Raw genomic sequence first — 21,019 nt, forward strand, 5'->3', positions numbered from 1 at the left:
GGCCATGTCACACGATCAAGGCACAAAGGCCTTCCCTTGATTTGGAGGACACTGTTTTCTACCCTCAGGCAGACTCCCTTCATACTCACAAGAAACACCATCTCCTTGTCGCCTAGTGATGTCTAACGATAGGCATCCATTCCCCTGAGGTCTGCCCACAATAGCTCAGGGCTCCGCTGTCCTGGAAACACAGCATTTTCTAGCCAAGGTGGGTACCACAGCGCAGCAAATCAAGTCTGTAACCCGAGTTTGCCGGACTAGCAGCCCCCACTGAGAACCTCTCCAGGTGAGAGGCAGTACTGGCAGGCAGCTGTGGCCGGTGCTCCCACCTGCTTTCTTGTCACATCTCTGCACGTGCCCTCAACACACTGTGCACCAGGGAAAATCGACTGAGACGAGGAGCGCTTCCAACGATCTGGCAGTCTGTGAGTTCCCACACCTACGGGGGATCTTCAGAGCATCCCTCCACACAGCCCGGTCTGGTTTTGGCCCTCTCCTCCTGCTGTTCCTGAGCCCAAACCAGCATGGGAGGTGGTATCAGGCCTGACTTTCAGGGCACTTGTCACTTTAAGAACCAGAGCCCCAAGAGTAAGTCTGGAGCCCTGGGAGCTGTTCTGCATGGGGCTCGTGCTGCCAGCGCTGCGAGTCTGGACTGCTTCCCTTGGTATCCCGCACATAGCCTCTCTGTACACATACCTCTACTCTGGCACCGACCCCCGCCAGCCTCTCTAGCCAACGCTCAAATTGGTCTCCCTCCTTTAGGACACTGGCTTCATTGGACTTCAGTCAGCAATATTCTTCTGTCTTGGTGCTTCCAAGTGTCCCCAAATATTTATATGAATAATAGGACTTTTGCCTTAATGCCAAGTGATCCCCAAAGGGTAAACCTCCCCTCTCCAGGTCCTCTGCCATCAGCTCTGCTGCCCTTTGCTGCCCTCCCCTGGCCATCGGCGTCAGTGCAGGAAAGCTTTCAGCGCTCCCATGGCTTTCCTGATGCTCTTACTCAATAAACACTTATTTAGGGCCACTCTGAACTACGCAATGTCTAGACCCTGAGGATTCAGCAATAAAAACACATGCACTTTCTTTCCAGGAGCACAGACTAGTGAGAAGTGGGGAGAAAAAGAGAATGGGAATGGGTGTATTCTAGTGGACCCCTGGGGAAGCCTGGATTTGCTTCTAATTCCACAGACTCCACTGCCGGGAACCTGCAACTGACAACACCCCTTCCCCTTTAGGCCTGGAGTTGGGGACATTTAACCTTCCTCCAGTAGTAGAGTGTGCCAGTCCTCTCTGCTTCCTTCCCTAGCATGTGATGGTTTGTTTTCATTGATAAACCAGAGATTTCTGAGCATGTGCCAAGCATTCTGCGCTAGGGATAAAGTGGGGGAAATGCTAGCCCCGTTCCCCATGGAATTTTAGAGTCTAAGGATGTAGACACAAGTGAGTAATCAGATTGTTTGATAACACTTAGTGTAAGCGTTACCTTTTGCTGTGTTCTGCCCTGTTCACATCTACTAAGAGTCCTGCATGGCAAAGATCAGGTATGGGATCCGTAGTTTGGGGGAAGAAGGAATGAACCATAGAGGAGCACAGCCTGTGCACACAGTGAGCATCTCAGGAGGTGCTGAATGCATGACAAAGGCTGCGGACCAGAAGCCTGAGAACCAAGCCCGTTGCCTCCAACTGTCTATGCTGCAGCCAGCAGCTCCTGGGCCTCCTCCTCAGCACCCGCCCCTTCCTGACACGGTCTTGTCCCCACCCTCCTGGTCTCCAGGGGCAGGTCCAGATGTAGTGAGATCTTTAGCACATTCCTGGTCAGGTCAAGGATAACTCAAGCAGCATGGGCCACCATTCCAGGAGTGATGTCTGCTCTGTTCTCCTGTGAATATACAGGCCTTCATGCAGCACCTGGCCGGCAGGAGGCACTCCCCAGTTCTGTGGTGGTTGTTGAATGAGTACGTGAGTTGCTCGTAATTATCCCGGCAGGAGCTTAGCTTCTGCAAAGCAAAGCATTTAGTCATGATTGGACTCATTTGATCAGTGGAGACAGCCATGCTGGTTAATCCAGACCTGGATTTATAACCTAATTTGGTGTTTTGGCCTCCAGCAGGGTATAGCCGGTGCTGTAGGTGTAGTTTGGGACCAGGGGTGCAGAGTGATTGTGAGAACACATTCCCCAGGTTTGGGAGACCAGCCTCTCCCTGCAAGGGCTGTGCTCTCTTGGACGAGTCCTAGAGGGCCCCTGGGCTGCTCACAACTGACTTTCACTCCGTCTGCCAGGGGCTTCAACACATTTTGCTTAAATCTACAGCTGGCTTGTAATTTCGGCCTCAGACAGTAATTACAGCCGCCAGGGTTCCTTGGAGAGATAATTACAGAAAGGATTCAGCACATTCATTTTATCTACACACTTAACCATCAATTAAATCATTACCGCCTAATCCTATTCCAGAGTCTAGAAATGTTCTGTGAATGTATAATTTTGAAGGCATGAAGTTTGTTTTCAGATGGTTTTAAGTGAAAAATTGCCCAATTTCCAGAGTGAATGGAGGCCCGTGTGTGTGCCCCCCGCCCCGTCCCGGTGGAGGCAAAGCCAGGGATATTCTGGTCCTGCCTCCCTAGAAGTCCGACCCGGGACCAGGACCTCTGGGCTGAATGGACATGCAGGGCAGTGCCCAGCTCTGCCTTTGATCTGCCATGGAGTTCCTGATTTTCCAGAGCAAGATTACTACAGGGACCTAGAGGTCAGCTGCTCGGGACAGATGGGAGGGTGGCTCATATTCCCAGCAGGCTCCCAGGAGGGATATTTTGGGAGTCCTGGACTCCCATCCACTAACTGAAGGCCAGGATTGAGGTCTTTTCACTGGGGGGATCCAGGAGAGCATGGTATGAAAGACACAAGCTTGAGAGTCAGACCACTGGGCTCCTGTTTTGGGTCCACTGCTTCTGAGCTGTGTGTCCTTGAGCATGTTTCTGAACCTCTCTGAGCCTCAGATTATTCATCTCTATAACGGCACAGTAATCAACTTTCCCAAATGGAGCAGCTTGAGACTTAATGAGACAGTCCCATAGCATATTTATTTAACACAGTGTCTGCCCTTAATGGATGCTGGGTAAATTTTTTTTTTTAAAGATTTTATTTATTTATTTGACAGACAGAGATCACAAGCAGGCAGAGAGGCAGGCAGAGAGAGAGAGAGAGAGGAGGAAGCAGGCTCCCTGCAGAGCAGAGAGCCCGACGTGGGGCCCAATCCCAGGACCCTGGGATCATGACCTGAACCAAAGGCAGAGGCTTTAACCCAAGGAGCCACCCAGGTGCCCCTGCTGGGTAAATTTTGAAATTGTTTTACTTAACATACAAGTATGTCCAGGGGAAGGAGAGAAGCAGAAGGAAAAACCAGATTGTCCAAAATGTGCTCCCTCTAGGTCCAGTGGCCTCTGAGAGCAGGTGGCCCAAGGCCTCAGGCTGCGCTTCCCAGCTCGGGCTTCACAGCTATGCCCTCAGGTTTCAGTCTCACTCCGTGGTGACCCACTGTCAGGAGCTCCTGATGGCTGCCTCCCTCTGTGCCCCTTCTGCGCTGATCCTGCCCTTTCATGGCTCCTACTGGCTCTCAGAACGAGCCTGCTTTCCTCCTACGTCTCTAGCTGCCCTTTTGTGTTTCCTATAGTGAGTTGGTGGACTCACCATTGGACACAGTCATGCCCAAGTTTATGTTTTAAGCCACTTTCTGTTTCTTCTCTGCCACACCTAGCAGCTTTTGGGGGTCAGCTAGGCCAGAGAGATATTTCTTTTAATAGGCAGGGCTTTCAGGCCAAACCAGCCTTTGAGACTCTGTACCTAGAGCAGGCATCCCAGAGGCACTGTGGACACCACAGAGCCCTGGGGACGTCCCTCATTTTTTTTTTTTTTTTAATTTGACAGACGGAGATCACAAGTAGGCAGAGAAGCAGGCAGAGTGAGAGGGGAAAGCAGGTTTCCCGCCGAACAGACAGCCCGATGCGGGGCTTGATCCCAGGACCCCGAGACCATGACCCGAGCTGGAGACAGAGGCTTTAACCCACTGAGCCACCCAGGTGCCTCGACGTCCCTCATTTAGAGGCCGATGTTTTCAGACTGCTGCCCCACTCCTTGCCAGCCTCTGGGCTCAACCCACCCTGCCCTTCCATGCACAAATGTGCCCTTTCTCCTGAAGTTGCTAAAAAGCCTAACTCATGTGGCTGGCTTTGCTACCGGCGTAAGCCCCAAGCTGGGAAACAGCCTCAGGCGCAACACCATCCAGGTGCCAGACTGGCTGGGGGCACCCCCGATCCACAGCTGTACAGCCAGGACTGCAGGAAAGGGAGAAGCTCCCAGCCAGGGATGGCTCGGGGCAAGGTGTCCAGTCCTGACCTTCACAGATGATCGTGCTTATTATTAAGAGGACACAAAGTGAAGATCATTTTTTAACCACCTTCTAGAGTTGTAAGGATTAAATGAGTTAATAAATGTTTACAAATAAATTCTTATAAGAGTGCCTGATGCCTAGTGTATTCTCAATAGACATGAATTATTATTGCCATTATTTTTTTTTTAAAGAGTTTATTTACTTGACAGAGAGGGAGTGCACACAAGCAGGAGAAGCGGCAGAGGGAGAGGGAGAAGGAGGCTCCCTGCACAGCAGAGAGCCTGAGGCAGGTCTCCATCCCAGGACCCTGGGATCATGACCTGAACTAAAGGCAGACGCTCAACCCACTGAGCCACTCAGGCGCTCCCATTGTCTTTACTGTTAAAGGAGAAGCCAGGCTCCACATGGCTTATACAGTCCTGGCTAGAAACACTGGGCCAACCCTGACCCTCATGCTTTGTGACCCGTCGGAAAGGCTGGTCCTCCTGTCCAGGAGTGTCCAAGCACAGTGGCCTCATGACAGCTTCCCGATCCCTAAATTCAGCATTTGGTATCACAGGCACCACAGGGTCGTCCCTGAAGAACCTGGATCCTGAAACTGCCCAGAGGGAGAGAAGGAAAGGCCTTCCCTGCCCATCTTCCCCCAACACCGCCACTCACATGGCCTCTGTGTGGAGTCCCTCAAGGAGAAGCAGGAGCGGGATGTTCTGTGAGCTCCCCATCCAGGAGCGTGAGGCCGGTACCTCCCACCTTCTTCTCCCCTCTTCCTGGGTAATGTAAGGGGGTGGTGCCTGGCCTGCCTCTCCTTCTGTGAGCCCACCTTGACCTTGGTCACTCTCCCAGGCCTCTTACTATGACTCCTGAATAATAAAATGCCTATCCTGTGGACAGGAAGGACCCAGTCCTTGGGAAGAACCAGGGGAGGAAGCATAGGGCATACCTTGACACTAGCATCGCCTGGGATACCCACCCTGATCCCAGCAGAAAACCTGACCATGCATGCAACACAGCTGTCCTCCTGGGGCCAAAGGGCACACATATCCTGATGTCCTTCTGCTTTGGCCTGTGGGGTCTGGCCACGTGAAGTGTATGTGAGGCTGCAGGACATGTAACTGGCTGACGGAACTGGGCCTTTCAGTGTGGTGGGATGTTGTGTTTTGGGGTCTGACCTGACCAGTGTGGACCTTGTACCCAGAGCCCCCTTCGCAGCAGGAGACAGAGGCAGCCAGCTTCCCTGTGCTCCAGTAAACACATTGGGAACTTGCCTGCCCTCAGTGGGTCTTGCCCTGGCACCTCACCCCAATTCTGTCTTTTCCTCTGCCTCTCCCAGGCTTCCAGGGAGAACCCCAATTCCTGAGTGTGCACACAGAGGCCTTCACACCCTGGCCCCTCTCTCTCTGCCTGGATACCCAGGCCCTCACCACCCCTTGACGTTTTATGCCCAGCCACACCACACAAGCTGCTTCTAGGATATGAGCACATTGCTCTGTGATGTCCCTTTGCTTTTGCATGTGCTGTTCCATCTGCCTGGGATGCCTCCCCAGAACTTCCCTGCGAACAGGTGCTTCCTTCGGATTCAGCCCACGCAAAACCTCCTCTCCTCATATCTGTACATTTGTGATAGTTCCCAAAATGCGATCTCGCCATTTCATATTTGTTTTCCGGAATAGGCCATGAACTCCCTGAGAACAGGGAGTGGCTCTCATTCGTCTGAGTCCTCAGGATTCGGCAGTGAGTGGGTGCTTGGTATTGGCTGGCCGAGACAGAGACGGAGGGCCCAGCTTTGCATGTGCTCCGGGGAGGTGCCCAGGCCTTCCCTGGCTCCCAGGCTGGGCGTCCTTCATGGCCAGCCGCTGCGTGGTCTCAGCAGAAGCCAGGGTTCCACGTGAACCCGCTGCAGAGCCGAATGGAGAAGCCCTCCCTGGCAACATCCCCAGCCTGGCTCTGCAGTGTGGGCTCTCCCTCTCTGGAGGGGCTCTCAGGGAAGGTCTGTAAGGCCTACGAGGAAATACAGCGGGGCGTCAGGGCCCCCCCAACTCCAGGGCAGCTCACACTTCGAGATCATCTGGTGACTTGGCTCGAGAGGCAGCAGAGGCAGGAGATGGAGAGGTGGTGGTTAGAGGCTGTGCCCTTCAGGAAGGCATCCGAGACCATTCTGCCAACAGCCTCAGCCATCTGATGTGTGTCCTCAGGTGGGGACCTGGCTGGAGGCCGGGGCGGGGGGGGACATGTCATTGCCTTCAATGGCACCTGTGAAAAGGGTGCCCCCCACCCCCAAGGTGGAGACCCACCCTGAAGAAGAAAGCAGCCCATGCATGTGCTTGCACTGGCTTCGGCAACGGGACGGGCCTGAGTTATCGCACTTTCACGCTGTGAGATCCCACTTCAGGCCATTCTGAAAATGGCAGCTGTGCCCACTGTGTCTCCAGCACTGTGTCGTGCGTGGTTTTGTTTTCCAGACTTACTGAAACCATCTTACTGAAACCACAAAGCAGCAAAATCTCTGTTTCGGAGTGTTGAGACTCCTAAAATAACTCACCTTTTATGAGTCCTCCAACATCCTTTTCAGGAGGCACAGTGAGTTAGAGGCCCCTTCCCTGCAGCTTTCCCGGAGATCTGAGTCTCCGTCCCGACCCCCACAGCCACTGTCCCCACCCTGACCCCAGCAGTTGGCTGTGGTTCCACAGTGGGATGGGCTGGCACCAGCATGAGACCCCCACCTGGACTGGTTATCGGTGCAGGGCGATGGGCAGAGGGGCCTTCGTCGTCATAGAATGAAGGGGGATGGCCAAGGATGTTCCTGGTGGTAGCAGGGAAGGGAGGTGGAGGGGAGGCAGGAAGTCTGACAAAGAGGTGGAGGAGCAGAGGCATCGGGGGCAAGAGTGCCACCACCTGACTCTGAGAGCCCGGGGATGCACGGACCTAAACCGCCTTCTGCCGAGAGGGCTGCAGAGTTGTGGCTCCAAGGGAGAAGCCATGGCAGGGAGGCAGGTGGAAGACTTGAACAGAGAGTCAGGGATGTAGACGACGGCACGCAGAGAGCACCGGAGGAGGGCTGGAATTGATTCAAAGAGGAGGTTCCTGGGGCACCTGGGTGGCTCAGTGGGTTAAGGCCTTTGCCTTCAGCTCAGGTCATGATCCCGGGGTCCTGGGATCGAGCCCCGCGTCGGGCTCTCTGCTCCGCAGGGAGCCTGCTTCCTCCTCTCTGTCTCTCTCTCTCTGACTACTTGTGATCTCTGTCTGTCAATAAATAAATAAAATCTTAAAAAAAAAAAAACAAAGAGGGGGTTCCTTTGGGGAAGCGGAAATACAGGGCAGGAGATGCAGGACAGTGTGGAGAGATGAGCTGACTAGACAGTGGGGGCAGAAGGCAAAGGAGGGAGGCCTGACAGATCCAGCCCCAGAGAATAAAGTTTGCCTCCCCTGGCAGAAGGACCAGGCTGTCCTGGGGTGGGAAGATAAAGTCACAATCCCCCTCAGACAACTGCCCTCCCAGAGCTATTTGCAGGGGACATGACCAAAGCCATCTCTCATCCATGCATCATTCATCACCTGGTGTTTGTGCGTCTTGGATCTAGTGTGTCTGTGCCCTTTCCACCACCTTAAACCCTTCCCTGCCTGCCTGACCCCCATCTCCCCTCCTTCTGCCCTGGACTGTGCCCATGTAAGCTGTTTGTCACCATCCTGCCTTCTCCCTGGACTGGTCATCACCCTTCTAACAAGCGGGAGTGCTTGGCCAATAACACAGTGCCTCAGATGCGGAATAGCATCCTGAGAGCTTCCCTGCATCGAGCACCGACTGTGTCCAGGGCACCGTGCTCAGCACTGTACGTGCATCATCCAATCTCACCCTCACTCTGGGAGGTAATCAGTATTATCGCCCCAGATGAAAACACTGAAGCTTGACTCAGTTTTCCAGCATCTGGAGGCAAAGAAGGGGTAGAGTGAGCATCCTGAGGCAGGCTGTGTTATTCGTCCATCGTTACGTGCCCTGTCTACACTCTGTGAGGATCTTACACTCCGGTTACTCCGGAGGTGGCCCTCTGACTTGCCTTGATCAGTAGATGGGGTGACAGCTCCGAGTGAGGGCTTCAAGAGGCAATCTGTGTTTCTACTCATCCCCTCGAGCTTTTGGCATCTGTCAGGGAATTACCAAGGTCCTGGCGCGAGAAGATGCAGAAGCAGAAGCAGACCTCCACCTGTCTGGGGCCAGATCTGGCTGAGCCCAGCAGAGCTGCAGCCAGCCCACAGACCTCTGAGCAAGAAATACGTGTTCATTGTTGCAAGCAGCAAAGACTGGGGAGTTGACTGTTACCACAGCAAAAGCTGACTCGTACGGATTTTTCTGATCCCATTCAGTGCTTAGGAAAGGCTTTGTCTTCCTTCCCTCACCAAGTTGAATCAGGCAGTCTACAGCTGTTCCAGTTGCTTTCTTCTTTCTCTTCCTGTGCCCTCTTCCTAGAAAAAAATCTGCACGTGCCTACACATAGCAAAACTCTCAAACCCACTTCTCTGCCTGTCAGCTCGGAAGACGCAGCTGTGGCTGTCAGAGGCAGCTGCGCCTGTGCACCATTAGCCAGTGTATGGGTCACACAGCTCTGCTGCTTCCCGGCTTTGTCCCTCTGTGCTCTTAGCACTCAGCTCAGTTAAGAATGTAGAAGTCAAACAATGCCAAAGAACTTCTGCAAAATTCTTCTGTTTTCATCCCACTGGCACTAATTCCCTCTCCCGCATGATCTCACATTGCCAAATGATTTGTCATGAAAGGGTTTTTTTTTTTTTTTGCTAATTTACTTTTGGCTGTGTTGCTTCTGCCATTTCTTCCCCACCTAATCATCTGCTGACCATAATTTTCAAAACCAGTAGGACACGCAGTGAACAATACGCAGTAAAACTGATTAACTGAAACCCTTAAAAAAAAAAAAAAAAAAACCTAAAAGCTAACAGGAGACTCTTTGTAGCTGTCATGTTATGTTCTATGGGTTTTTTTCTGCAAATGTGTTTTTAAATGTTGTATCCTGATGAGACTACACTTCGTAGCAGCAAAGACTTTATTTCTATAAATAAGAACATGATTTTCTCTTAATGTGAAAGGCTCTAAAGTGTGAACTTCTGTTCTGCTTCTGCAGCATTCCTTCTGACAAAAGGACCCCGTTTTCCTCAAGGACCCACCCCGCTCCCTCTGTGCCTCGTGCTCTGGGGGGATGTAGCCACACCCTCCACTCCAGGAGCGTATCTGTGGTGCCCCAGGCTGTGGCTGGTTGGTGCATTCGGGCTTTGGTTCAGGGTGAGGACATGTCCCGATTAAGGCCCAGGGATTTTGCTGGAACTGTCAGGAAGAGTCACGTCTTCCTACTGGGCCTGGAGCCGTGAGGATACAAGTGTGGCATCGCTACTGCTATGTCGCCATTGCACAGAACCTGTCCCAGAATGGAGCAAATCAAAGCAGAGCTGAGTCAGGATGTGGAGAAAATGAACATGAGTCCAGGTGACCTTGTCTGAACGTCTGGAGGGAGGGAGAGATGGAGAGACAGACTGAGACACTGTAAGGTCATCTTGATGTCACTCATCATTTCAACACTCAGCAGCTCAGGGTAGAAGTGACCGGCACCTGACCAGCACAACAAGGTGAAGAGAAAAGTGACAGCAGGTGGCTGGAGTGGGGAGCCTCAGATGGCGGTGCAGGAAGGGTAGCCAACAGGGCCCAGGCTACAGGGGCAAGTTTCAAGATGGACAGAGACAGGCAGAGTCCCTGGGCAGAAGCGTCAGCCTGAGACTGGGGCCAGACACTGACCAGTGAGAACAGGGCCCCACTGAGCAAATAAGTGACCCTGGGACCTGAAGGTGAGCAGGGTGGCCCAGCTCAGGGGGGCTGCAGGGGTAAGTCAGGGGCCCCCCTCGTGCCTCTGACTCGGGAGGTGCAGGCTGCTACAGGGAGCCTGGGAGCCCAGGGCACTTGACGTGTGGAACGGTGCCAGTGCCAAGCATCGTCCTCTTTTAGTAGATACTCATTACAGGTCAGAGAAACCAAGTAGAGCTAGCTTGGGATTTTTTGGAAAGAGAGGGAAATTCTTAGAATTCAAGAACAGAAATATATCTAAGTTCCAGGAACGTCTGGGTCTGGCACCTGGAAGCTCTGGGGAAACCAGACGACATTTATTTTCTCTTTTACTCTGCTCTCTTCTTTTTACCTCTACTACACTTCTCTCTCCCACCTGTCCCTCTGTCTCTCCATCCCTGTCCTCTACTACATCTCCCCTGTCCACACGTGTGCACATACACATCTCTGTCTCCCTCCATATTCTCATTTCTCTCCTTTCCTCTTTCTTTCCCTTCCCCACTTTCTCATAGCAGATCTCTCATTCCCCCATCTTGGGTGGGGTGCCCGCTGTGGCCAGGACAGCTGAGACAGTGGGGTGCAGGTGGGAGAGGTAAAGGGAGAGCCATGTCTTACAAGCATGGCTTCCAGGACTCACTGCTGTAGTGGGGGGGGCACAGCAGGTGATAGGAGAAGAGAGGGTGTTGTCAGCGTGAGCCAGGAAGACCTTCCGGACCCTGTTCCTCTAATCCCCAGGGGCTCGCCATCAGCATATTTATCATCAGTTCCCACAGCAGTCTTCGGCTATTCTGATGTCTGCCCTCCCACAGTCGTCCAGCCAGCGTTCCCTGAGCACCTGCCACGGGGCGCATGCTGTTCCACACACTGGGATTGCAGCCTTGAGGGTGGAACTCGTGTTCTGGCCGAAGGAGGCAGACCAACCACAAACACATAAACAGAAATAGGTCATGATGAGTCCAAGGATGAAAATACACCAGAGAGATGTGATGGGGTGAATGGGGCCACCTTGGTGTTGGGAAGTGACACTTACCAGAAACCTGGGACAAGAAGCAGACAGCAGAACAAAGACTTGGGAAGAGCAGAGAGGAGGCCGTGTGGCTAGGACACGTGCATCCCAGCGAGTCTGGGCCCAGGGCAGGAGGGCGGCTGCCCCTGCTATTCTGCTTCCCCCGCCCCTCATCAGGAGTCCCAGGGGCCAGGAGTTGAGCTTGATCTCCTCTGCCTGCCCCCTCTGCCAGCTCATCACATCTCCAGGCCAGGTGCTCCAAGCAGAGCTGAGAGCTCAGCTTCTCCACAGGTAACACCAACCCCTAATTCACCCAGGAAGAGCTGCCTCTCCTTGTCCTGGCTCCATCCGCCATCACTTTCCCCCCTTCTCCCTGTGTTTCCATCAGGGAAACCCCTGATGCAAGTCCAGGGTCCTCATCTTCAGCCTGTCTGAGCCCCCACACTTTGTGTCCGCCCTCATTGACTTCCCTTCCCCACACGGCTCAGCGAGTCCCTGTCTCTCAAGTCCTGCTGTGGCTCACCCTTCCTAACCCCAGCTGCACTCCGGGTCTTTCTGCTGGTCTTCCTCAGAGGTCTCAGACCTGCTTCTCCAAGCTGCCAGCCTCTCTTGTGCTACTTACCCCCGGCCTGGGCCCAACCCCTCTGGAGTTCCCCAAGGCCCATCTAGTGCCCGGCTGCAGCATTTAATGAAACTTTCCTAAGGGCTGAAGGTAACATGAGTGATTGCAAGACAAACAGATTGTAGGAAACTGAAAATTCGCTAGCCAGGGAAGGCAACATCTGCCTCAAGTCATAGCTGTCCCTGCCCCTGGCAGACTGCCCGCAAGGGAGACATCACGTCATTACTCAGGATAATGATGTCCTCCAGTCATGTCAGCCTTAGGCCAAGATGGGTTCTGGGCTTTACCTGATAATCCAAGTCCCCCAAGGGACCCCTGCCCTCAGGAGCTTCTCCTCAGCACCTCGCAAACACTCTCTAGGTAGTTCCTGCAGCAGGGAGCTGGGCTGAGGGAGACACGAAGCTGAGGTCAGCAGTCTTTCCACTCACCAAGTGGTGAGTGTGCCCGGAGGGGCTCCTGTCTCTAATTCCCACAAAGGCCCAGTGTTGACAGCATTGCGGGGAGATACATTCCATGGCCCACTGTCAGTCAGATTTTTCAGAAGAGAACAGATACTCAGATAAAAGAAAATTGTGCTGATAGGGTTTTTTTTCTGACATTGTGGGAAGCTGAGATGAAAAGTTAATGGTAGAAATAATACCCCAAAATGTTGATATTATTTGTAACTTCATATAAGCCCTCTAAATCCTTGGGGGAAAGAAAGTATCTTCTATCATATCCTCTTTTCTTTTTTAAAAAATATGTATTTTATTTATTTGAAGGAGAGCATGAGCAGAGGGAGAGGGAGAAACAGGCTCCTCGCTGAGCAGGGAGCCCATGGTGGGGCTCAATCCCAGGACCCTGAGATCATGACCTTGGCCAAAGTCAGACACTCAACTGTCTGAGCCACCCAGGCACCTTTATCATACAGTCTTTTCAAACAACAAACACATTTGAGGATCTCTCTCTCTCACACAGGAAAGTAGGCTGCAAATATTACATTTTTTGAAATTACCACATACCTAACTGACTTTTCAAAATGAGTTTGTGTTCAACCTGTTCGCTGTATTTATTCCATACATCAACATTCCAGAGTTTAAGCTTATTCTGAGAATTTCTCCCAGGAGGAACACATCGATACTCACGCCTAGAGAAGGGAAGGGGAACATGATGGGCCTGGGTAAGTGGAGGGGGTGCTTGAGGCCGCTTTCTCTCTCAGGGCATCACCACCAGCTGTAGATTCTAAAGCTGTGCTCTCTGGCATGTGTAAACTCTGGGCCTGGATGACCATCTGGGGCATATCTGCTAACGTGAATATCAACCAGGTGGTTGGGTGAGGCTGGTCCCCGCAGGTGTCCGGGAAGGAGGCCCCCAGGGCCTGCCATCTCTCCCTCAGGTACTCTGTGGAAGCAGCATCAGCAGCCCTTTGGCTCTATCCTTCTCCTTTTAAGCCACTCTCCTTAGGAAGGAGAATTCAGATGTTACCAGGTCTCTCTCCTTCCAAAGCTCCCACAGGATGGCCATGGCTATTTATGTTCCCTAAATTAATTTTCTATTTTTCACCTTTTCTCCTGATGCGTCCTTAACCGACAGCACCTTTCCTCCCTTCTTACCATATAAATGCCACGGAATCCTCAGGGTTCAGTTGAAATGCCACTCCTTTGTGAGGTCTCGGTGAACGACACCCCACTTAGCAGGGAGTACTCCCAGGATACTCTGATGGTGATTCATATTGGCCACTTACTGCCTCTAGCTTTTGCTTTACAGTGAGTGAGATTCATGTCTTCTCTCTTGACTGTGAAGCCCTTGAGGTCTGAGATTACATTTCCTCCCCATGCTGAAAAGCAGGGGCTTTCATTGTTCTCTCAATTGATGTATTTAGCTGACATGAGCTCATTGCTGGACCTTCACTACAGATGGTGACTGAGCCTTTCCTCTGTGGTCCATAGAAAAGTTTCTAGCATGTGATTGTCAATAGGCAGGAGGGGACTGGTCGGTGTCAGAGTCCCAAGCGAGGGTTGAGACACCGGCGGTCTGCATCTGGCTCTTCAAAGTGTGTAGAAGCATCCAGAGGAAGGGGCAAATTACCCACACATGCACCAGGCTGAGTGCGCCTACCTACCATTGTCAGGAAATGAGAGCTAGAGGATACTGGGATCTTGCTCTTTAGCCAGAAAATGCCTACCATCCATAAGTGATGATATCCTGAAGTCAAGGTCATAGGTGAACAGATCGAGCCTCCATTTTGTTGTATAGTAAACACTGGTGAGTTGGGAGGCAAATAGATGACTCTTCATTGTCTCTTTGGTATTTATGCTTGTATCTCTTCATTATATTTCAGAGCTCCATTTGTCCCTTTTTAGGAAATGCTGAATTTAAATACTCTGGTCCTGTTTGAGGACCAGCCAAACAGACTTATCAGGAGCCAAAGCCACCTGCCTCCTCCCCATCTTTACTGACCGACACTTGTGTAGGGCGAGCGTGAATGAGGACTGTGAAGGCAAGAGGGATGCTTCAGCTGCCCCTGTGTCACTCCGCCCTGGGTTCCTGCTCTCCTGTGTGCTTTCCTGTCCAGCCTCTGCACTGCTTGCAGACTCCCAAGTCCTAAAACACAAATCTCCTCCCCTACTCCACTAGCTGCCCTTTGTTCAGACCAAGATCAGGTTCCCTATCCTGCCATTCCTGGTCCTCGGCAACCCTGCCTCCATCTCTTCCTTGTACTGTATTTTGAAGCCATGCCCAGTTTCTGGTGGTCTGCTTCATGCTTTTCATTCACCCCCATGCCCTTCCTCCTGCTTTGACTTCTTTTCATGCTGGCCTCTCTGCCTCTTTGCTTGGCCGGATCCAGCTCATCTTTTAAGCATCTCCTCAGTTATCATCTTCTTCAGGAGGCATTCTGCAGATCATCCGACTATGAGTTCAATGTCTTCTGTACATGTTCTCTCCCACTGGTACCCTGGGCCTACCCCTACGACAGTGTTTGGTGCCACTTGATATTATCCGTGTTCGTGTCATCCACAGCCCAACCAACTACTTGAGGATAGCAATTACTATTCATTGTTGGTTTAACCAGTACCTGGCAAAATGCCTGGCACAAAGTCAGCATTGAATAAATTCTTGTTGGATAGAATTCCAATTTCTTCCATCTTACAACTTAGAAAATGATAGTTGATTTGTTAGATGGACTCTGCATATCATATTTTCAGAATTATAGCTACAGTGGTTCTGTTAATGTATAAAAATAACCCAGGGCTAGCTCACTCTGAAAGCCAATGAAGTTCCATTTTCCTGAAGAGCAGATGAGCTCTACCTTCCTTCCAGCACACAGTTCTCCAAATGCAAGTCATCACCGTGAGAATGACCACAGTGCCCAGTCTTTGTTCAGATGGGATTTGTGGCAACAAAAAAGCCCACACAGTTCTCAAAACGGTCTGGGCAGGGAACCATCTTAGTTTAAAAACTGGTCAGAAGAACCATGACCATCTTCTCCAGAATTTCTTCATGTTTGGGCTCCTCATGCTAGCTGCTTATCTCCACAATCTTTCAAGATGCTTCTCACACTATTTGCATCATTCATTGTCGATATTATGGCATTCTGTTCAGGTGGTGCTCAATCAAGTTTCCTTTGGAACAATCACCTTACAGAGGGATGGGGCAGATTCAGTCATTTATTTATTTATCAACAAATATTGACTGAGCACCTATGAAGGGTATACATCTGAGAAAAAATAGACAAAAATTCTTGTCCAAGTTGAGCTTATATTCTAGTGGGAAAACCAGGAAATAAACATTGTAAATGAGTATATTATGTGTTGTTGAAGGTAATAATCACTAACTAATGAAAAGAAAAATACAATAGGGCAAGTAAGGAGGACCAGAAGTATCGTAGTGGGTTTTTTGTTGTTGTTGTTGTTGGTTAGTTGGTTGGTTCGTTAGTTTTTTTTAAAGGGGGGAGATGATCTTCATAGAGGTGTTGTAGGTCTCATGGAGAACTGAAACATTTGAGTAAACAGTTGAAGGAGATGAGGGAGGAAGCCATGTAAGTATGCAGGCTAAGAAGTGGCCAGTACAAAGACCTTAGGGACATTTGTACAAGGAGTCCTGAGAACAATGTGGGGGATGCAGAGTGAGGTAGGAAAATAGGAGATGAGATCAGGAAAGTTAACAGGGTGTAGGGCTCAGATTACATAGAACCTAATAGATCTTTTTTTTTTAAGATTTTATTTATTTATTTGACAGATGGAGATCACAAGTAGGCAGAGAGGCAGGCAGAGAGAGAGGAGGAAGCAGGCTCCCTGCTGAGCAGAGAGCCCAACTCAGGGCTCAATCCCAAGACCTGGGATCATGACCCAAGCCGAAGGCAGAGGCTTTAACCCACTGAGCCACCCAGGCACCCCAAACCTAATAGACCTTTATAAGGACTCTGGTTCATAATCTGAGAGAAGAGGAAGCTGTTGCAGGATTTTATAGAGAGATGTAACATGACCTGAGGTTACAACTGATTCCTTTGATTCTGTGTTGAGAATAGACTGTAGGGGGCAGGGCTGGAAGGGGGGAGATCACTAGGAGTCTACTGCTGTTATCCAGATGGAAACTGTAGAGGCTTGGACTGGTATAAAAGCGGGGTAGTGATGAGAAGTGGTTACATTCTGGATACATTTTTGGAAGGAGACTGAATAGGATTTCAGGATGTCGGGTATGACAAAGAGAAGTGGAGGATGATTTCAGTGTTTTATGTCTGAGCAGCTAGAAGTGAGCTGAGGAAGACAGCAGGTAGAGCATCTGTGCAGGGCAATCAGAAGTTGGACCTACTGAGCTTGAGGGGTCTATTGGGTAATCTACAGGGAGACATCAAATGGAAGTTAGATGCAAAAGTCAGGAGCTCCAGAGAAAGGTCAAGCTGATGTAAAGACGGTTGACATATAAATGGAGAAGAGAAGAGGTCCAAGGACTAAAAACTGGGACTGAGAAGGAGAAAATCATTGAAGTTGTAAGAAAACTAGGAGCGTCCAAAGACAAGAGAGAAGATACTGTTTCCAGGAGAAGGAAATGATCAGATCTCAGATGTTGTCAAGAGGTCAAATAAGATGAGGACTGAGAACTGACTTTGAGTTTATCCATGTGCTGGATATTGGTGACATGGGATACTGGGTTGATGGTGTCCTCCCAAAATTCTTGAATATCTATAGAGAAACTTTTTGGGAAGTAGAATCTTTTTGGCTACATTCGGTTACATTAAATTGACATCATACTGGATGAGGGTGGGTCCTAAATCCGAAGACTAGTGTCCTTAGAGTAAGAAGACCATGTGGTGAAGACACAGAGCCAACAAGGGGAATGCAGGGCGATGGGGGAGCAGAGATTCCAGTGTGCGGCTACCAGCCAAGGATCGCCGGCAACCACCGGGAGCCAGGAGGAGGCGAGGAAGGATTCTTCTGGAGAGTCTTTGGAAAGAGCACGGCCCCACTGACACCTTGAATCCAGACTTCTGGCCACCAGAACTGGGGGAGAATAGATTCATATTGTTGTAAGCCACCCAGTTTATTGTATTTTGTTATGAAAACCCGAGGACCCTGATGCATTTGGTGCCTTGACTTGGGCTGCTGTAACAAAACAGCGTAGACTGGGGCTTACACAACAGGCATTTATTCCTCACAGATCTGGAAACTGGAGGTCAAAGGTCAGGGTACTGGCATGGTTGGGTTCTGGTGAGAACTCTTTCCCTGACTTGCAGATGGCTGCTTTCTCCCTGTGTGCTCACATGGCGGGTGGAAAGACAGCAAGCACAGCTCTCTAATGTCTCCTCTAAGGGCTCAAAGCCCTTCGTGAGAGCCCTACTCTCAAGACCTCATCTCACCCTGGTTACCCCGCAAACGTGCCATCTGCAAACACCATCACATTAGAGGTTAGGGCTTCAACATATGAATTTTGTGGGGTACAAACTTCATTCCATAGCACTCGATAAAGCAGTCATTTTACATTTCTGTACTTGATTTCCTCATCTGTAAAATGGGGATAATAATAGTATAACCACCTCAGAGAACTGTGGTGAGGAACAAGTGAATTAATAGATGTAATAGTCTTAGAATAATTCATACCAAGTACTATGTAATATTAACTATTACAGTGATTGATAAATCCCATCATTTTGTTTTGAAATTAAAACACTCATTTTCACTTGTTCTTTGTTTAATTCTCAATTAGCTCATTAACTGGACAGATTATATTTCCCTAAACTGCTAAACACTAATTTCACACTTAATCAAATTTTCTCTTAAATGTTCTAAATTAAAGAAAAAAACTTTATAATCTAGCAAAGAAAATTCTCCTAATATTTAAGCACTGTTTCAGGAATCGATTGGCTAAATTTCCTAAACATTTCAAACTGAAGCCACAAATTTAAAGTGTGATTATGTCCAACACTACAAACATCCAACACAGTAGGTGTTAAACAGAATCATTTTCATGTTAACTCTTTATTTTTTAAAATAATTTTTTTTTTTTAAGCAGTTTTAGGTTCATACAGAAAAACTGAGTAGGAAGTATGGAGAGTTCCCGGGACGCCTGGGTGGCTCAGTCATTTGAGCCGCTGCCTTCGGCTTGGGTCATGATCCCAGGACCCTGGGATCAAGTCCCGCATTGGGCTCATTTCTCGGTGGGGAGCCTGCTTCTCTCCACGCCTCTGCCTGCCACTCTGCCTACTTGTGCTCTCTCCCACTCTCCCTCTCTCTCTCTCTCTGACAAATAAATAAATAAATAAAATCTTTAAAAAGAAAGTATAGAGCGTTCCCATATAACCAGTGTTTCCACATACAGACATCCTCCCTGCTGTCAGCATCTCCCACCAGAGTGGTACAGTTGTTACAGGCAGTGAACCCGCATTGACATGTCAGTATCACCAGAAGTCTGTAGTTTACATCATGGTCCATTCTTGATGTTGTTCATGCTCTGAGTTTGCACAAACACACACTGACATGTATCCATCACATAATAGCATATGTCATACAAAGTATTTTCACTGCCTTTAAGATTTTCGGTCAAGCACTGTTAACTCTTATAATGCGAATATATAAAAAAAAATCTTATGCATAGAGATTAAATTACCTTAAGCATTTCAGCATCTTAGAAAATAAATTTGTAAACTTAGCATATTGGATTTTCCTGAGCATTTAAAGGTTAAATAAATGTAACTAGTCAAGTTATCCTAAATGTATCTATTAAAATCATAAATCCAGTAGTTTTTACTGTATCATGTTATTAAGCACTTACCTTAAAAACATAAAACAGAATTTTGATCACAAACGTGTTATTGCAAATTTAAATAAATATAATAAATAAATAACATAACCTACACAAAAACATTATTACTTCACATTTAGAATTCTTGTTTGTTTTACCTCTCTCTTGTTACAAAGTTAATTTTCCCAAGAGCAGGAAGAGAATTATCAGTTCTTCAGTAGCAACTGAGACTACAGATGGATGACCACTCAGAAGTCTGAGTCCCCAATTACAAAGGGAGGATACCTGTGCACAGACATGGGAAAGGGCTGGCTTACTCCCTGGAAAATTTCACCAGAGCTGTGCATTCACAAGGCAAGTCCCTTTTTCTAGTTGGCTTCTGCCAGGTGTGCTGTCAGTGGGAGATAATACCAGGCTTTTTCAGTGGAATTTCATTTCACGATCCAGTGCCTCTCATATATTCTAAGAACATTTCAACTTCCACCCTGACCCAATTGTTTTTATAACATTTTTCATTTTTTTTAAGATTTTATTTATTTATTTGAGAGAGAGAGAAGGATTCAGCACCAGTGGGGGAAGGAAGATGGAGAAGCGGACTCCCTGCTCAGCAGGGAGCCTGATGCAGGGCTCGATCCCAGGACCCCGGGATCATGACCTGAGCCAAAGGCAGACACTTAACCGACTGAGCCACCCAGGTGTCTCTACAGTCCAGCTTCTTGATGAGACTTCAGTTACTCTCTTTTCTTGCTCAGTGTCCTGTTTCTCTGGTCCTTGACTGACAACCACAAGCTCTTCAAGAGTAGGGTGCGCGGCAGTCATCTTTGTGTTTCTAATGGTCCGCACATTTGCCTGGTGCTCAACAAATCTTTGCAGAATGAATTAATGAGTAAATGTAATAAATTCTAAGCTTGGAGTAGCAAACTCCAAATATACAACTCCACCAGGCAGAGTAATTGTTGCCTTGTAGCAATTCCCTGATTTGCCCCACCCTCTGAAAACTCTGACAGCACCCCCTGCTGCGAACCTTTTTAATGACCCCTCACCGACAGCCACTTCTTACTTGTTTCTGAGGAGCTTCTCAGTATCAGTATACATGTCACACGCACCAACACTCACTGCCATTCCCCTGAAGGTTGACTTGACAGTGGGTCTTAGTACACTTTCCTACACAGTCTAGACTATTCCGAGTTACTCTCTGAATTGAAAATCCTTTTTGGAAAGATGCTGTAATGGAGTTGGGGTGGGCAATAACTTGCCATCCTGGGCATGGTCCTCGAAGCGTACATTTGGAGCCATAAACACACAATGGCAGATGCCAGCTCTGCTGTTCTCTACCTTTGTTATTTGGCCTTTCTCGGACTCAGCTCTGTAAGAATCTAAGTGTAGTGTCCATCACAGAGGTCCAGGCGAACATCGAACGAGATCAGCTATGCAAAGCTCTTAGGGTAGAGCAGAGTGCCCAAGTGCTCCACACAGAGAAGCTGTTACCCAAGTGGACTCTCCTTTTCCAGCTGTCACCCCAGTCCCTGACTGACAGTACAGTCACATTCACACTTCTTTAACGTGATTCTTAAAGGGATGAGGGGCAATGAAGAACAAAGAATGCCCTTTTTGGAGAAAGAAAAAGAAGCTAATCAGATTCTAAGCAGGGGGAAGGGGAAGGGAGGGAGAGAGGGGGTGGGCATGAGGATTCCTAATATATTTTGCAAAGCTGGGTTAAGGAATAGTCAACAAAATCATGAGACTTTTTATGGTTTTTAAATAAAAATTGAAAATATGAGTGTAACAATAATGAGCCCATATAAGATTGAATCATGTAATGAGTCACTTCAATTTCTGACAAGCTTCTTAGTTCAAAGCCCTTAGATACTTCCTGTAATCAAAACCCATTTTCAAATTCACAGGAAGATATTATCTAATGATCCACCCAATCTTTTCATGTTCTT

General features: G+C 49.1%; 1 protein-coding gene across 2 annotated transcripts in view; it reads left to right on the top strand.

Moving 5' to 3' along the window:
• The window catches only part of SYT9 (synaptotagmin 9), a 210,257-nt gene that overhangs the window by 181,595 nt on the left and 7,643 nt on the right, over positions 1-21,019 (top strand). The window contains exon 7 of one of the 2 annotated variants that reach the window (XM_047693211.1): positions 4,948-4,985. The exons of the other annotated variant lie outside the window; for it this stretch is intronic. Coding sequence (XP_047549167.1) covers positions 4,948-4,968 — 21 coding nt within the window. The 3' untranslated portion in view covers positions 4,969-4,985. Of the gene's footprint in view, positions 1-4,947; positions 4,986-21,019 lie in introns of those variants that run through there. 2 annotated transcript variants of the gene reach the window in all.

The sequence above is a fragment of the Lutra lutra genome, chromosome 10, assembly GCF_902655055.1.
Source record: "Lutra lutra chromosome 10, mLutLut1.2, whole genome shotgun sequence".
Classification (NCBI taxonomy): domain Eukaryota; kingdom Metazoa; phylum Chordata; class Mammalia; order Carnivora; family Mustelidae; genus Lutra; species Lutra lutra.